This window comes from Anguilla anguilla, chromosome 13 (genome assembly GCF_013347855.1).
Source record: "Anguilla anguilla isolate fAngAng1 chromosome 13, fAngAng1.pri, whole genome shotgun sequence".
NCBI lineage: Eukaryota > Metazoa > Chordata > Actinopteri > Anguilliformes > Anguillidae > Anguilla > Anguilla anguilla.
Window position 1 is genome coordinate 20,238,564 of NC_049213.1, and position 19,377 is coordinate 20,257,940.

General features: G+C 44.3%; 1 protein-coding gene across 2 annotated transcripts; it reads right to left on the minus strand.

Moving 5' to 3' along the window:
- Positions 1-589: 589 nt before the first annotated feature.
- On the minus strand, positions 590-17,889 carry LOC118211186 (oxysterol-binding protein-related protein 2-like). 2 transcript variants are annotated; one of them, XM_035388138.1, is made up of 14 exons: positions 17,698-17,889; positions 12,120-12,254; positions 11,709-11,832; positions 11,543-11,618; positions 11,289-11,423; positions 10,877-10,974; positions 9,807-9,989; positions 9,373-9,480; positions 8,938-9,027; positions 8,713-8,839; positions 6,929-7,054; positions 6,468-6,591; positions 6,158-6,248; positions 590-5,483 (listed from the first exon to the last, which is right to left on the minus strand). In XM_035388138.1, the coding sequence occupies exons 2-14, from the start codon at positions 12,154-12,156 to the stop codon at positions 5,381-5,383; spliced, it is 1,422 nt and encodes a 473-aa protein (XP_035244029.1). In that variant the 5' UTR covers positions 12,157-12,254; positions 17,698-17,889; the 3' UTR covers positions 590-5,380. The 2 variants fall into 2 exon arrangements, with proteins under 2 accessions (XP_035244029.1, XP_035244030.1); XM_035388139.1 differs by having other exon boundaries at positions 17,777-17,880.
- Between the last annotated feature and the right edge of the window lie 1,488 nt (positions 17,890-19,377).

Sequence of the window (19,377 nt, forward strand, 5' to 3'; positions counted from 1 at the left end):
AGTTTAGCTGTAACAATGCATTACCTTACCTTTCACACTGTAAAGTCAGGATGCAAGTTTTTATTTGTGCTAGTGGTCCAGTGATAAACATGTTCACTGATTGGCTAGACGCTTGTGTGTACGGAGTTACGATTGGGTTGTAATAAAGCCAATCATTCAGCAAATCAACCAAGGTCAAGCTTAGTAGAGGAGTTTCATGAGCGCACTGCAGTGTCAGTTTGGTCATTTGACAAGTCAAAATTATTCTTATTCTTCAGTATCCCTCCATCTTCATTTGATTCTTATACAAATGCCCATTAGCCCCTTTTGAAATCCCTTATTTTAATGAATTGATACTGGTGCAGCAGAGACTTCATACGGGACATCCTTAGGAGAGCACTCCTACGCACTCGTGCCTTAGCTGTAGAGCCCACAACCGAGCTAACGTTCAACATAATACAGTGAATGCCTGTCTATGTGGGCTGGAGAAAATAAGACCACCTGAGGGTTCCGTGAAAACAAATGAAAAATATTACCCCACTCAGCCAGTGACACAAAGTGCAAACTAAATAAGGATCCAAATGCGGAAGACAAATAAGCACACACAAAATAAAATCCATCTTTTAATGGTGGTGCGTCATACAATTCATTTATTGCTACTTTACAAATAACTAAACATACACTTGTTGAGACGGATATGAAGTGTCTCACCACCAGCAGTAGTGTAATTACTTTTAAGTAACATTTAGATGCCTTCTGTACAAACAAGGTAACTACCCAAACAGGTAACAATTATTTTGTGATTTTTTTTCTTCGAAGCATAACAATGTGAAGACAAATATAACAAGGTACAATTAACAAAGAAAGGGTGAGAAAAATGTGAGCATGTGTTTTTTTATGTACCACACTTCTAAGATTTCTGAATGAGGATCAACAATCAGGGATGGAAGAGAAAAAAGTGTCCCAAGACACAACATTCATTTAATTTTATTAATGTTATTAATGGATATCAACTACTGTACATGATGAGGACCTCTCAATTTATTTTTATGTTCACATATACAGAACCAGTGGTCTGTATCTTACTAGACAATTCACATTCTAACAGACACATACAGCAAGTACTCATATGTACAGTAGTCTATTTACACTGTATACATGTCTTTAATGTACAGATACACACAGTGGTCATTATTTGCATAGATTTAAGCTATATTGTAAAAAGAAAAAAATGCACCGCAAATTTAAGTGATGACCTGTTACTGCACAAAACAAGTATGGTTTACAACAATGAGACAGAGACAGAGAGTATAGGATATTTGAATTGAATCGAATTGAAAGAGATAACGTAAGAGAGAGAGAGAGGACAGCTGATTTCTCCAGTTTTCACTTAACTGTAGCTGCATAATTTTACCATACAGCTGTAGCCTTTGTTCAGACCTACAAAAACCAAAAGTCATACACAATCTGGGCTCCATGTTTCTAGGACTCTGCAGTACAGCATCTGGCCAACAGTGCTTTCACACTACATGCTCAAATACAGGATGCAGGTCCCCATTTCTGAATGTGTTCACAGCACGTCATCCGTGGCAACTAAAATATGCAGGATATACAGTAGGGAAATACGGAAGAAACTACGGGCCTGTTGGCAACTCTAGCGCTCTGGTACAAAAAGGATGCAACAGAATTATCCTAGAAATCACTTTTAAGCTACCTGCATCACATGACACAATGAAACAGCCAACCTGCATCACATGACACAATCAGACAGCCAGCCTGCATCATATGACAATGAAACAGCCAACCTTAACAATCCCAAATAAGACTAGAATGGGGTCATGTTCACCAGACTGCTGAACCCCACTGTACAACAGTGGTGTGTTGGACATGGGAACATTACTGAAAACCAGGATTTTAAAAGACATTGTCTGTCTGTCTCTCTCTCTCAACAGATTGATACACAGGTTTTCGTGGGCTTGGACTGATACATTTGCATGAAACAAGTGACCCACAGTTCACTATTCAGAGACTGTGGGTCACTTGTTTCATGCAAAGTTTTAAAAAGGTTTTCCGTCTTTTCGATGTTAAAATGATGTTGCTCAAGGGCTAAAGAGAGTTCTCCTCAATCCCACTTGCAACAGCTCATGTCCGTACATCTAACTAACTACAGTGACTTGTCAGTAGCTAAAGACTGGAGACAACATGGCAATCGTTTTCTACACGATACTCACACACAGATGTGTACACCTTGATCATATGTTTTTTCATATTATTAATATTGGTTAGTATTATTATTATTATTATTTTGTATTATGACTAAAACATTTTTTGTTTACTAACTAGGTAAACAATGTCTTAAGCAGCTTTTCATTTTGACACCAAATCATTTAAAATCAGGATCGTATACATTGTGAAACATGCATTATTATAATGTACGTACATACAAATGTAGTGCTGCCAAAAAGAAAATACAAACAAACATCCTGACTATTGGTAATTAGCCGTTGTTAAAGTATATTACTGTTGGTACAGGGGTAATTCATACAAACTACGGCAATACAGGAGGGTGGAAGGGTGGGGTGTGAGCGGTGTCCATGACCTACAAAACAATTCCTCCGAGAGGCAGGGGTATCTCCATCAAATAAAACTATAAGCTCAACATCTACACACAAATGAATCCACAAGTAAAAATGAGCCAGCCACATACAGCAAACAGTGACTGCGACAGATTCATTCAGATACTCTGCAGTGAGGCTCTGGGTTGGCCTGCATTCAGGCAGCATGTTCACACAGTCTTTAGATGGGAGACGAGAGGAGAGCCTGTGTGAAGGCCTGGTCCTTCTCCCACAGCCTGATTTCATTTCAAACAAATCAATCCACAGTTTTCATCAGATTTTAAGTTCAGTCTCGGCCCAGAGAAAACAATCTAATTTCCCTGACAGGCCCCCGCATTTTCAGTTTTCACATTTTTTCTCAGGGTTTTTCCAGATTTTTATTTTGAATGAGTAAGAACAGGAGTGAATCTGTCTAAATTCCTAGAAATCTGAACATACAAAAATCTTGACGAAAAACCAAGTTAATTTTGAAAAACATAATTGCTTAGTCACCAACGTATTCAAATCCATCAGCTGAAGACAATTAGTTAAATTTCCTAGCAATACTAGGACATTAGACAACATTGTATTACAAGAACGAGGAACAACCCATCGTCAATAAATAGCCCAAAATGATTACTGAATAAGCTTTAAGAAAAGTGGTTTAATCCAATTCATTATTACATAAAACAAAATAGTTTTTTGTTTGACTATAGAGTGAAAGAGGTGGGCCTTAAATGGACTAGAATGGGTGGCAGGTGAGGCATATGCAAGTCCCCCTGCTCGGGAGTAGGCTCGAACATCCACCATAGTAACTTCTGACCTGTGGTGTCTTCTCTGTCTGTTTCGCCCTCCCTGCTTTCTCTGTCTGAATAAAGAACGAAGAGGACAGACTATTCACTCTCCTTTTTTTAATAAAAAAAGGTTTTATTCTCACTGCCTAGCACTGATCATGATTAAGCAAACCGGAAAATAAAAAGCAGTTCATGCAGCACAGCTGTCATTTCACCCCTCGCCTCACAATCTGTCATTCATTTTACACAATCTGCAGTTTATCACAATTGGAGAAAGGAAAAAGCATGAGGGTCAGGACTTTCTCCTTCATCAGCAAGCAAAGGGCACCGATCAGGAAAGCCACCTCGCTCTTAATATTACAGGTAACACAGCTGCAGGCCAGACTCAACCCACCACCCCCAGCTCATATACCTGAGCGGAAACCAGAGGTGTGAAGTCCAGGGGTCAGAAAGTCCACCCATGAACTTGGAGCGGATTTTACCGATTAGTTCTACCTCCTGGCTGAAGAATTGTGCTAATCATCAAATCCAGGTGTTGGGAACAAAATATTGGGGAGGACTTTTACTTTCTGAAACTGGAAGTTCCACCTCTGATAGAAACTAGGACTATGTTCCAGCGCATACTGTACGTGCACACTACCTTTGAAGTACAGAAGTTTGTGACTGATGTTTCATGAGCTATTCCTAAACTGAATCGCACAACTGTGCATATGCAGACAAATTCCTCAGATATGTTGTGTACTTCAGAAGACAGAAATCAGAGTGCTTTGAAACACATTATCTGTTCTTGCCAGATATTCAAATGCCATAGAAGAAAACACCAATTGAGGAGTTTGTGTACAAATCCAACATATGTTCTGTCTCCATGGTATTTCACTGTACAAGAAATACTGTTAGCACAACCACATCATTTCAAATGAGTCATAGATTTGAAAAATGTACTCTACCTACATGCAGATCAAAGTTCATGGCAGGGTGATGATAGCAATGTGCGTTCCACATGGAACCAAATGTACATTTTTTGGTTCCGGCTGTTCACTTGAGTACTTAGCAGTATGTACTCTTTAGCATTTGCAGCATGTGCCGGCGAGGTCTTGACCATTTGCCACGAACTGTAAAATCACTCCCCAGAGCAGCAGCCCTGGCCCTGGGAAGCAGCAACATCAGCAGGTTCTTGTTTCCACCTTAAAATCAGTAACTCATTCAGTCGATGAAAACCAGCACACCCTGTGGCCGCCCAGGCTCCTGTGCTGGAATTTCAGTAAGTGTGTGATTAGCTCCCTTGCTCCCTGGGGGCCTTGCTCTTTAGCTAACTGTATCTCATGTTACGTAGACGGGCGCCATGGCTGCGGTTCAAAACCCTAAGCAGAGCTACCCCTATTGCATATGCACAGATGCACGTGCTACCCGGATGTGCAGTGCACATGCCTGTGTATGGGGAACACAGGCCTGGTTTCAATGGACAAAGAGCGGTGACAAAACCTGGAGCAGAGGGGCATCTCTATTACACACCAAACTGGGGGTGTCTAAGAGGTACCTCGATCAATGCAAGGTAAGACCAGCAAATATTAAATAAATGTGCATATGTGTGTGTGTGTGTGGTAATATATAAAATTATATATACATATATACACACACATACACACACAGATGTGTGTGTATGTGTGTGTGTACACCCACATGTACCTTTTAAATTCACAGACAGTGGACAAGCATATTCATCAGAAGAGAAAAACATAAAAAACAAAAAACATTTCACAGCTATACCCCCACCCCCAAAAATAAAATAAATTACAATTCTTCAGTCAAATAAGCATCTGTATCCCTGATTTAAATTTTTTATACAAGGAGTCCATTGGGGTAGGTGAGTTAGTGTAGACATTGAAACAATCCAAGAAGAATAAAAAGCTTAAAAAAAAAAAAGAAAAAAAAAAGAAATTAGCCACACCCACTCAGAGCTTCCAAAGGAGATATGGTACTGTTTTTCTGATGGGTTTGAAGAAGGCCCCCACATCAGTAGATATCAGGACAGTCGGTATATTTCCTATCAAAGTACCCTCCTGTGTAGAGCCAGTCCTGGGACCCTGTGTATGGATTCGTACCTGAATGGAACCACCTGAAACAGAAGGTGAATATTGAGGAAACATCACAGAGAGACCCCCATGTTCACTAAGCAATATAGATGCAGCATCACCATGCTCAGACTGCTGAAATGGTGGAAGTAACCTTTCACTGCTCTGTGCTGCTCTCAGCTACTGCAGCTCACTTAAAATGACCATACATGACACGTCATTTACTTCAAATAATCACAAAGAAAGATGCATAAGGAGATGCTGCCACCCAGACCAGTTGAACCCCTTTCCATGCAGAGGCAACACTACAGCCAACTGCCCCGACCAGTCTGCACTGGAACAGACCATCTGGGTGCTTAGCAGCCCAGAGCATTACCTCATGGATTTATGGACTGCCCACCCCTCCAGCAACATGTGGCATTTGCTATTCAAATATCGATGATCACACGTTTCCATAATCATCTGTCACAGCACAGGTTTGCGGGGTTAGCTAGACATTCAAATCAAAGCATGCAAATTAGGTAGAAACTGGAATCATGGGAAAGTGTGTTAATTTAATGAAATGAACGCATTAAATGTGTGTTAAATGAATGCGTTAACTTAAACAGCCTTACGCATGCGTGTGTGAAAGCACCGCTAGACACAGACCCATACATACACACAGAGGGACAGACGGACGGACAGAGGAAGCCCACGGCCACGTGCTTATGAAACACACCTGGTGCTCCACTCCTCCTCGTCTTTGGCGCGTTCCTTCCGCGCCGCTCGCTGTTTCTCCTCTAGCCGTTCCTTCTCTCTGCTGGCCGTGTCTGCAGGGGATTAAACACCGCTAAGCCCAAACAGCCTCAGCTTTCTGTGTGGTCCACTGTGGCAGAGCAGTGAGTGGGTGCAGCTGTACTGGGGTGGGGCAGCTTGTGGGTGTGCCTATGATAGATGGGGCAGGGCATGGCATAGGTGTGATTGGACTGGGCATGGCCGGGTGTAGGCGTGGTTAGGACAGGTAGGGCAAGGTGTGGGTGTAACTGTACCTATATCACCATTCTCCATGGCTCGGATATCGGGGCGCAAGCGGCAGTCTGTGGGTGCGAGGATGCCGTCCATCCCTGGCTCCAGCTCATTCAGAGACATGGCAAAGCTGGTAAAATTATACATCTACAACAGACAGAGAGAGTTTATACATCTACACCACAGAGAAAAAGACCATGCCTCTAGAACTGAGAGAGACAGATTACACATCTATACCAGAGATAAAGATTACGTACGTGTGTGTATGTGTTTACGTGTGCATGCTTGCACAGTGTATGTATAGTGTGTGAATATAGGGTACCTGTATACTGGGAGCAGGGCAGGGTTAAGTGTGTACAGTGTATGTAGAGTGAGTGTAGCGTATGTGTAGTGTGTGAGTATAGGGTACCCATGTAGAACGAACTGGTGCGGTTTTGTGTGTACAGTGTGTGTAGCTTGTAGTGTAGGAGTAGACTGCATGTACCTGTACAGAGTGTGCAGGGCGGGGTGCAACTCTCCATAGCAGTGTGCTGCCGGGAACCACGGCAACAGTCTCCTGCACCTCAGGCATGTCATCTGCATCCTCGTTCTCCACCACAGCCACATCCTCCTAGTGCAACAGCACAAACATCCCATCACTGCGCCATGCCTACTTACATGTCAGTGGTTTACCCACTGCCACACACTAGACACCACCTACAGCTACGCCCACACCGCACGCACAACTGCTGGCTGACTCCCGTGATCAGTGTGGCTTATCGTGTTTTTGGCTCCATCTCAATTCTACACTGGAATGACCACATATAGACAGAACTCACATGTCCTATCATGAACAGTTACAAAAACAAACACAAAGACTAAGAGATCTATGTACTGAGGAGTAGGGAACCTTATGCAGTGGCTACAATGCTAGCATTGTACTGCTACAAATCCCAGTAGCATTGCTCTGCATATTGTATGGGTTATGCTAGCCAAAACTAGCATAACCCATACAATGCTAACACCAACATAACTGTTATAATGCTAACACTAGCAATACTCTGCTATAAAGATAACACTAGCATTATTGTGCTACAGGACCATTACTCTGTTATAACGCTAACAATGTGCGCTAACACACCAGCTACAAAGGCACCAGTGATTTTACCTCAACAGTGTCACTGCATATTCACTACAAGGAAAGTAAACTCTAAAATGTTAAACAAAAAAATTAATAAATGAATAATGAATCATTTTTACTTGACATTTTAAATAACCACAAATATGAAGCAAAAAGCTGAGCAACAGAACACTCACACTCAAGCCAAAACACATTAGACCGAAGGGCCAGCAGCTTGGCTTACTCAAGACCAGGTTGGCTTAATTGACCTGATTTTAATACACAATCCTGTGCAGTGATTGTGGAAATGGACATCGCGGAAACATCCCTGTCAGGCCAAGGTCTGGATACCAGATGGCCATCGCCATAATGTGTGAATTTACATATTTGTTTTACAACATTTCATTGCCTCAGTTCCTTGTTAAACGGTTTACTGACATTTAAAAGACATTTAAAAATTTAAAAAAAATTATATCCAATAAAATCCGCCCAGTTTTATCCGTCATGGGAAAGAAAGCAAGGTTAAAGGCATACTAATGCAAGATTTTTACCTTACAAACATTATAAAACAACTGTGCTAAGGCATGTCTATGGTGCCTTCACAAACTTGTGCCAAATTTGTGCACCTTTACCTGTATTTGTTGTTCTAAAATGTGTTTGGGGCATTTCTAGGCATGGCACTTTTTTTGAGTGGGAAGGGGTGGGTGTGGCTATAGAGCCTGTGGTTTGGGATCAGATTTCAGCAGTCTGTTGCTAGCTAGCTAGCCACAAGCTCAGATACAGCAATACAAAAAAACAAGTGAGAGGACTCGTTCAAGAACTTAACCATGGAATTGCTTTTTCTCTGTGGCATCAGCTGAAGTTCACCAAGGGGATGAAAAGCGACGTGGAGTTGCCATGTTTTCTGTTGGACCTGTAAGTAACGCTAATCAGCTAGCTATGTTAGCTGGTAGCTAGGCTGCCGAAATTGGGTACTCGGGGTGAGTGGGCACATCTGAAGACGGGGGAGATTTCTTTGACAGTAAACACAGGAGGACCACAGCAAGACAAAAAAACCCCGCATAGTATGCCTTTAATACAGAGATAAACTGGGTATAGCTTCCCTGGACAGGACATGGAAAAGGCCCTAGAGTGACAGCGGCATCTCCAGCACGAGGTGCTGCGCTCACCTGCTTGTGTTTCCGAGCGTCACCGGCCCCTTTCCTCTCCGTTTTGCGGTGCGCCTCGTACTCCTGCGGGTCCGCACTCCAAATGCACTCCGTCCACTTCCCATACAGCACTCTGTGCCTCCTTTTACTGACACCCCAAAACACAGTATGAGGATTGATCTATACACTGCAGATGCACGCACACACACGCATGCGCATACACACACACACATTTTTTGAGCTCACCTTTTGTCCTGGATGTAGCCCTCCACTTTGTGCAGCTCCTTCCCAAACATACCGCACGGCTTGAAGTTCAGCACACACTTATCTCCAGTACTGCACAAACCCAGCAGAACAAGGAAAGACAAGCATACATTAGTAATCCATGGCAATCGAGGCTAGATTCAGGTACCCAGAAGGCTTCAAAGTCCGTGTGATGAATTGTGGGAAAAAGCTCTGTGATGGATTGTGGATAAATGCTCTGTGACCGATTGTGGGTAAAGGCTCCGTGATGGATGGTAAGCAAATGCTCTGTAGGTAATTGTGCTATGACAAATTTTGGATAATGTTTGGCCATAGGACAGACATAGTACCACAGACACAAACCGAGCACCACTGCAGTACTGACCACCCCATAGCAGGCATTAACATATGAGAACAGTGCCGGTCCTAATGGCTCACCTGTGATTGAGGATCTCTACCGTGCCGTACTGCTCGATCCACAGCTTTCCCAGGATGATGTTGTGTACGCAGCAGAGGGGGTTTGTCCATGTGTACACCTCTTTATGTCTGAGGCACAGAGATCACCGCAGGGTAAGCATACACTGGGGACTTATAACCATCTGTCTTATAAGACACAGGGTGTTTGAAACTACCCTGTTGAATTACCTTGTAGCAGTTATTCAAGGATATAGACATCAGCACTTGCCCTTCAGCTTGAAAGGCTGTCCACTACATTGGCTACAGCAGTGTGTAGCTGCAGTTGTTTTGCTATATTTTGAATGTGGTTGGATTTGCAATCCTCTCACAAATAAGGCATGCAATTTGTCACAAAATAATAATAAAAATGCATACACACTTTATACACAAACGCATTCTCACACTCTCACACTCACTTCAGAAGCTCTAGAGTGATAGTTCCCCGAGGCTCTGCCTCCACACTCTTGCCCCAGAACTTGAGTTTGGGATAGATGGAGCCGTGGAACACAAAGTCCTGGTTCAGGCTCTCTGCATGGAAGGCGCTAATGGGGGGGTGATGGCTGACCTGCTCCGAAATCAGACGGTAACCCTCAGTCTCCCTGGAAGGAATAAAAAAGGAGAAAGAGAGAGACATCAAATATGGCTAGACCACTATTTTACACAGGTACCAAGAAGTGAAACTAAACACTTGGAAACAAATGTGATGTATGAACACTGTAAAGTATCGATTCAGTCATATCTGATGTGCTCTCTCAATGTGCTCTGTGGTATTTACAAATACCACAGTGCACAAAAAATCACATTCGTTTCTGAATGAAACTTAACATAGAAATTTAAGATTTATGTACACTGTGGTATTTCTAAATCTCATTTATTCAGCTAAGCTTTTAGTGTCTAAACCACTGTCCAACCATTAGATTTAAAGTTTTAGACTGACAGATTAGCAGAACAAATGCATACAGAAATCTCATTAATTTCTAGATATATAATATCTAGGCAGTTGTGCACTGAAAGGTCCGATTATACTGTATTCAATATTGTGTAACAGTGTATTGTACAATGAATACACTACCACACAGTCCAGGGTGGCTTTAAATTGAAAGAAAACTTAATCACAACCATGTACAAGGTCGTCAACCAGATAAAACTGATGTTTGAACTTCATTCCACACATTCATCTGTAAAGAATTATGAAGTCATACAGATAGCGGAATACTGTGCTTCACTGGTCTATATCTGTCAGGCCAATAGGAAGTGGTTTACCTCCACTCACTGTTGTGTGTGTGGCGTGGTTGACGCCGCGGTGGAAGTGCCCAGTTTCTACATACTGTACCAACTGCACATGTTCCCGCTAGGGCATATTGCTTACGTTTTAAATCCCAATTATTAGTTGATTAGGAATCAAATAAAAACTGAAGTGAAAATATTTATAGAAATATATAGCACATATAATAAAAACACCACGCACACACATTTTCTCTCTCACCTGAGGAGTTCATAAGTCTCTCCCAGCAGGGGGTTGAAGGGTTTGCCAATTCTGTCCCACTGAGACGCTACAGCAGAGACAGCAAAGGCAGCCACAGCCTGAGAGAGACAGAGAGCGAGAGTGAGAAACACCAATAACAGAACACACCTATTCATACACTAGACTCTCAGCACATTCTCATGTGCACAGGGTTAATTGTCGTATCGTGAGAAATCTCACAATACCCAGCCCAAGTATGTGTGTGTGTGTGTGTGTGTGTGTGTGTGTGTGTGTGTGGAAAGTCATTAGGAAAAAAGTTGATATATAGGGCTGTTGAATGGCTTATTCTGTTAAGGCAGCACACAGTACTGCACGGATGAGTTCTGATGAGAGAGAGCCAGTACGTGTGCGAGCGTGCGAACAGCGCTCTAACCTGCATACGGTCCAAAGGGTCGGGCGTGGCGCAGGCTTTGTGGATGAGGTATGTGTGCTCCATGTACTCGGAGATGCGCTGCAGGAAGCTGAGGGGCTCGTTCAGCACAATGGGCATGGCGATCTTCGACAGCTCCTGCGCCACAGCAGCAAGCACAACCAACACTGGTATGACGCAATACGTGCGACTGTGTGGTAATGGGCACAGGCGTGATTCATCAAAGCCAAGTGTGACACAACGTCCTGCATTCTCACCAGTCCGATGCATTTCTTCAGAATCCCCCACAAGCTGAAGTTATTCCGAGAGATCATAGACGCCGGTAAGGCAGTCCTGCAAAAGTCAAGCCAAAAACACATGCACACTGATTTAAATAAACAGCGTCTGGTAAACTAAACAAAGCACACCTGGGCTCTGCCTCACCTGCGTTGCCTCACTCCATTCTCCTGTAGCTGCCTGTCGCTGTCCTCCTGCGTCCCCTCAAACACTATTGCATCTTTAAAGCTGGCCTCCGACACCCCCTCGTAGGACTCGTCCGACTCCAAACCTGAACCACACATGTACGAGGCCACACACACAAAGAGAATGAAGAGAAACACATTGGTGGTGTAAAATGTAACATCAGATTGTACACAATGCTGGTTATTTGGTCTGCCATAAAACAGAAACATCCGAAACAGCATGAAAGCACTGTCACAGCACTGTCAGAAAGCTTAAAGTCCATTCAGTAGTTCTGGCTAGCCTGTGGTTCTTTGAGCACACTGCTGTCCTAACAGGCAGAAAGGTTGCGTCGGGGTTTGGGGCAGGGTTGTCGTGGGTTTTTGTAGCTCTTACCTGTCACGGCATCATAGAACTCCTCTTCGCCATTCATGATTGCGCACTGAAGCTGGCCAACTCTTCTAGTGTTGCATCATTCCCGTCTGTGCCGAATGCCGTCAATCGCACTCCACCACCAACCACAGCGCAGGCCTAGGAACCATGACACACCCACAAATTGATGCAGGCGACTACGACATCTAACGACTAACCCACCAATCACCGTGACAGCCAGCCTATGGGGTCAGGTAACAGCAAGCTGAAGTATCAGCAGGAAGTGGCGACCAGACCTCACAGTTCTACAGTGTCAGAGAATCCAGTTCTGGAGGGGCAGAGAGTCTGCTGGTTTATGGTGAGGTTCAGCTTATGTTAGGTTTGTCACAGTGTTACCATTTTGGAACAGTACTTCTCTCTAGGGTTTTCGACACACTTGTTCCTGGTTATGGTTATACACTTGTTGTACGTCGCTCTGGATAAGAGGGCCTGCCAAATGCCTGTAATGTAATGTAATTTTGACACTGGTGTTACTAGACCTCACAAAAGCAAACTAAATAAAGTGGCGTCAGCACTGCAGAAACATAGCGAAAATAAACAGGCCTACAAAATAAGAAATCAATTATTTTAAGCGTTGTACTTTAAGCACATAAGTAAAGCAAATACACAATAAGATAAATTAACTTGGGTAAATAACCAAAGGTGTGCCTACTCAGGCGGAGAGCAAGCTGAAAACATGCCAAATGGACACAGATGAAGGTGCCAGCGCATTAACTCAATCAGTGCCGGAGCAGGCCTAGATGATGCTCAAGTGGCTGCTCCTACGGCAAACCCCTTCTTTAGAAGGGTGCCTCCGGCTACACCATTCAGCACGCCCCCGTCACCTCATTTCCTCTGGGAGCCGCAAATGTGCAGGGCTGATCAGTGAGCTTTACCATAGCAGAGGCAGCAGACCCTGAGGAGCACCCTGTGACCCCCAGCCTATCTTTGGCCCAGCAGCGGAGAGGGCACCTGATAGCAGGCAGCAAATAAAGCAAAAGCCACCGCACTGGGAAGTGTGGCAGAAAGGCACCGCCCAGGTGGCTCTGAGCTGCAACAGGAGGAGACCTGTGGGCCGTGATCCTTATCGTTCTCTCCAAGCCTGCCTGCCGGGAACACGCTGGCTCTCTCCAACCAGACTGCTGGAGGAGTTCATCCACAGCTAGAACATGGAGCAGCAATTCTGCCGCCTGCCCAGCCCCCACTGGGGCTCCACTTTTGGACCATCCAGCCTATAGAGCTATTGGCATTCTGTGCCCCCCCCCACCACCCCTTTCAGAGTGCAGAGGAGGAGCAAGCAAATATCCTGTGTCTAATTCAGTTCAAATGCTACATGCAAGCAGAGTGCTTCAGGAAGTCAGATCAGCTTTCTGTGAGCTTCCTGGCAAAGGCTAAGGGCTTGGCCCCGTTATCGCTCAGGTCCGTGAGATTGTGCTCTCTGGCACCGCTTGCCCCACAATCTACCACTGCACCCGAGGTGTTGCAACATCTTGGACAGTGTTGAGGAGCGTTCCACTGAGTGAGGTCTGTGCAGTCGCTACTTTGTCATCGCTGCGCACTTTCTCCAGATTTTACAAGGTGAACCTTGCATCCCACTACACAATGTCTGCTGTCGGCAGGGGCACAGTAAAAGGTAGTTAGTACTATTCCTCCTGAACTTGCTGGTATGAGTCATCCATACTTTCAGCCGTACTGATGATCTGTCAGAATGGAAGTTATGATTGTAACTATGGTCCAATGAATACCTGGAAGACCATCAGTACATTCTGTGACTCAAAATCTTGGGGTGAGAAGATTCTGTCAGGCAGGCCGTAAGCCAACAGACGGTTTTATACTGCAGGGGCACTGACGTCACTGAGGGTAAAGTGACTCGACCTGCACAGAACGCAAGGGATAATATCCATACTTTCATCCATACTGACAGTTTTCCAGGTACTCGTAGAACCAGTTACATTCCTAACTTCCGATGTGCACACCAGCGTTTTTGTTTGACACGGCGGTAGGCACGGGGCAGGTATAAGTTTCACAAAAAAGATTTATACCCTTATCTAAAGTTATAAACCATAAAAAGTGCTTATAAGTATGATTATTTTAAGTCTGCGCAGTCAGAAACTGAATTAGAGCATTTAGAATGCTGGGCAGCCATATTGGCTTGGCACTCCAGGGGCACAGTGTTCAGGAATTCCACGGCATTGAGCAAGTTAAGTCTGTAACACAAAAACATACTGTACACATGCGCCGGGACTGGACAAAGAGAGCACTATGCTGGTTTAATAAGCTGAGTCACCCAAACACAGTAAGCATCACAATGCAGAGGGCCAGACCTATATTGGAACACGACGGAGCCTTCACTGGGGGACCAGGGGAGCCATAAACACACTCCACTGGCATCACCTGCCAACTCAACCACCCCCAATCACCTGCCCACTCAATCACCCCCAATCACCTGCCAACTCAACCAGCCCCAATCACCTGCCGACACAACCACCCCAATAACCTGCCAACTCAACCAGCCCCAATCACCTGCCAACTCAACCAGCCCCAATCACCTGCCAACTCAACCAGCCCCAATCACCTGCCAACTCAACCATCCTCAATAACCTGCCGACTCAACCAGCCCCAATCACCTGACCACTCAATCACCCCCAATCACCTGCCAACTCAATCAGCCCCAATCACCTGCCAACTCAACCAGCCCCAATCACCTGCCAGATGCACCAGCCCCAATCACCTGCCAAATCCAGCCGCCCCAATAACCTGCCAACTCAACCAGCCCCAATCACCAGCCCACTCAATCAGCCCCAATCACCTGCCAACTCAACGAGCCCCGATCACCTGCCCACTCAACCACCCCCAATAACCTGCCAACTCAACCAGCCCCGATCACCTGCCCACTCAACCACCCCCAATAACCTGCCAACTCAACCAGCCCCGATCACCTGCCCACTCAACCACCCCCAATAACCTGCCAACTCAACCAGCCCCAATCACCTGCCCACTCAACCATCCTCAATAACCTGCCAACTCAACCAGCCCCGATCACCTGCCCACTCAACCCCCCCAATAACCTGCCAACTCAACCAGCCCCAATCACCTGCCCACTCAACCATCCTCAATAACCTGCCGACTCAACCAGCCCCAATCACCTGCCCACTCAACCACCCCCAACAACCTGCCGACACAACCAGTTTAGAACTAGCACTCTTTTATTACAAAGCCAGTGATTGGCTGTTGACAGGGTTTTATTTTATAAGAAATATAGGAAGATAAAGCTAATATAGGAAGACAATGTGTTGAGTTGATTGTGGCAGTAAAGCCAGACCACAGTCACTGCCATGCAAAGTCACCACCTAAGCCCTATTTTCAGCCAGTAAAAACCCTGTTTGAGAAAAGAATAAATTCCAATAGGAATGTAGTTCAGGGTTGGCTGACACGCAGGGGACACTGCACTGTTATGTTTTAATGGTAAATGGACTGCATTTATATAGCGCTTTTATCCAAAGTGCTTTACAATTGATGCCTCTCATTCACCCATTCACACACACACACCAACAGTGAAAGGCTGCCATGCAAGGTACCAATCAGCTCGTTGGGAGCAAGTTAGGGGTTAGGTGTCTTGCTCAGGGACACTTCGACACACCAAAGGCAGGGTATCGAACCGGCAACCCTCCGACTGCCAGACAACCGCTCTTACCTCCTGAGCTATGTCGCCCCAACACCATACAAATGACTGTATTTTGTATCTATGTTGCTTAATAAAAGACACATGCATGCAACACCCCTCACTGCAAACACACACAAACACCTTTGTGTCACAACTCTCCAACGTGGAAAACACACACACACACACACACACACACACACACAGTATTGAGACTGCAATGACTCAGGACCTTCGGCTGATACCAACGCCTGACTACAGTCATGCAGAAGCAAACATATTTCAAAGCTCTGGGTGAACAGGAAAGCCACTTCATGAGGAAACAGGATTTCACAAACTAAAGCAAGCTATGGCAACTTCAACTCCATTTCACAAGACAGCCCTTACACAAAATAAGAACCTGTAAACCTCTCCATATGAACTAGCCTGTTTTTAGAGATGCTTTGCTCTTGTATGTGTTGTATACAGTCACCTTTATCGCTTTTGCCCCTGTATACATTTTCTGCACTCCTAAAAGAACAGCACAACATCCGTCCTCGTCAATGCCACTGCAGCTGCACTCTTCTTGGGAGTTTCTGACCTGTCAGGTATGCTTCATAGCCATCTTTAATACTACACCCAGCGACTTAATTACCACAATTAAGGAAGCCATGCAGAATTCTAAATGAACATGAGCAAGCAAGGTAGAGTTCCCAAAAAGAAAAAGAAAGTGGTCTACCTCAAGCCTTACAGGCGATTGAAATGTGTGTGAATCGTGAATCCGCGCGAGGGTTACAATCATTCCATCAAATACGACCAAAAACCACTGGCCTTCAGGTACTCCCCGCACCTTGATGTGGCGTTGCGTAACCCCTCTTCCGCCAGGTTCAAACATGACGAATTTATCCACCGTTTCTAACTGAGGTCGGAGCCGAGACACGTCAATTTAACAGGAGAGCAGTCTCAAGTTCACGAATTTTCAGCATTTCATCAAAACGTGCCTCGTTAATAACAGTCTAGCCACCTCACATGAAGCATCCTTCCCAATTACGCTTAGCCAGCGTTAGCATGAAAACCAAAAACGTACCCTGCCTACAACCGACGTTAGCACGCTTCAGAAGTCTCCATATATATAATGACATTATTAATGTATGTCAAAGTGCACAGCTAATTAATGATGGACGGCCAATACATGTGTCACCGATAAACAATCTCAAAGTAAACCAGGTAATATCCAAAATCTGTCATGCTTGACTCGCAGATATGGCTAAAATATATATATATTATTTTTTTAAAACAATTCAGTAGCCAGGTAGACAATGGACGAGTCGGACTGTTTCTGTTCCCAGTCGTCTAACGTTAGCTAGCTATGGGGTAGTGAAACATAAATCCCCAGTCGCATAATGCTAACCCCAAGATGTGAATACACATAGCTCGTGCTAGTTACATTCAGCGAGACAGCTTAGTTCTACATCTGGACGACCACGACCAACTTAGCAAGCTTAACCAGCTATTTTCAATAAACAATTAAATAGCTATGATATCTGGGTATGGACATTGTCCAATATCTGAAAAGGAGTAGGGCGCTGACATAGTGCAGTGTGCTAGCAAACATGCTCGTTATAAACAAGATATTAAATAGCTATCTGACTAAAACAAAAGCACTGACGAGCGATACGATTAAGAGCCATCCATAGTCTTCAGCACATGTACATTACAATACAAGTCCTAATTATCAGTAACGTTTGGTTGCATGTTTACAGCTATCCAGTTAGCTTTAGGAAGCAAACAGATAACGTTATCGGCTAGGATGGCCATTACTGAATAGCTCATGTTACCTAACGCACAACTGCAATGAAAGCCCTTTCACTGTATGCTCACGCATGGACAAAGACACATCTTAAATTAACATATTTACTTTACCTGTGTGGTTACTGATGCGAATGACGTTAAGTCGACTAGCAACAACACGTAAACTGAACACCACAATCGGTGAACTGACCCAGAGGCGGAAGTGGCGGATAAAGATCTATCCCGTCTCAAGCAATGAACCGCTCGGCCTGAAAGCATTGAGCGTACATAAAAATGCCTGAATCAAGGCAGAAGGAGGGTCGACGGTGAGGTGATTGAAAGGTCATTTGTTTAATGAAAGCGGATGAACAGTGGGCGCACCAATCGCATCGCTCCGAATGGAGGCGTCTTCCTGTGTTAGAGGTGGGCTACAACGTTGTTTTGGAGGAAGAGGAGCATCACTCATGGGAAACGTTCGTAGAGCGTATATAGGAATAGATATGGAGTTCAGTGGAAACGTTAGGAAAGCAAATTTGAATCCGCGTTCGTGTATAGATTACACTTTTTTTGAGGAGTGTCGTTGGCGAGGTGGATATAACATTATTATGGTGGACAATAGCATTTTTATTCTTGTTTTCCAGTAATCAGCAGCCAGCTCCATATTCACTACATTTCCAAAAGTATGTGGACACCTGAACATCACAACCATACGTATTTGTTGAACATCTCGTTACAAAACCATGGGCATTAATACCGAGTTGTATTCCCTTTGCTGCTGTAACAGCCTCCATTTTTCTGGGAAGGCTTTCCAGTAGATTTTGGAACATGGCTACAGGGATTCGCTTCCATTCAGCCACAAAAGCATTAGTGAGGTTGGGCACTGATGCTGGCTGTGTAAGGCCTGGCTCGCAGTCGGCATTCCAATTGATCCCAAAGGAGTTTGATGGGGTAGAGGTCAGGGCTCTGCAGGCCAGTCAAGGTCTTCCCCATCAAACTCAGCAAACCATTTGTTTATGACCATGCTTTGTGCACAGGGACACTGTCATGTCATGGCCTTTCCAAAACTGTTGCCACAAAGTTGTAAATGCACAATTCTCTGGAATGCCATTGTATGCTGTAGCATTAAGATTTATTTTCACTGGAACAAAGGGGCCTAGCCCAAACTATGAAAAACAGACCCAGACCATTATTCTTCTCCAGTACAGTTGGCAGCATTCCGCCAAACCCAGATTTGTCTGTCAGACTGCCAAACAGCGAAGCGTGATTCATCACTCCGGAGAATGCATTTATACTGGTCCAGAGTCCAATATCGGTGTGCTTTACACCACTTCAGCCAACACTTAGCATTGCACATGGTGATCTTAGGCATGTTTATGACTGCTCGGCCATGGAAACCCACTTCACGAAGCTCTTGACGACCAGTTCTTGTGCCAATATTGTTTTCAGAGGTAGTTTAGAACTCTGTAGTGAGTGTTGCATGTATGGTTAAATATTTTAGATAATAGTAATTTCATGAGACTGATTACTTATTGCAATTATACCGCTATGGCTATGAAACATGTGTCGTGCAAGGACTGTTACAATGGACACATTTTAATTATCTATCCTCGCTATTCTATAATTAGTAGAGGTATATTCCCTTCAAGGCCATTCACAGTGGTCCACATGTTTCCTATCTGTGTTTCCTACCCGCATATCTACCAATCCATTTACATTTTTTCTCTGAAATAATTCAGTTAAAGCATATAGCTTCTTCAAAAGTAGGTATCTTTAAATTGGTGTGTCAGAGCCAATTTTCTTTTATTTTTTCAA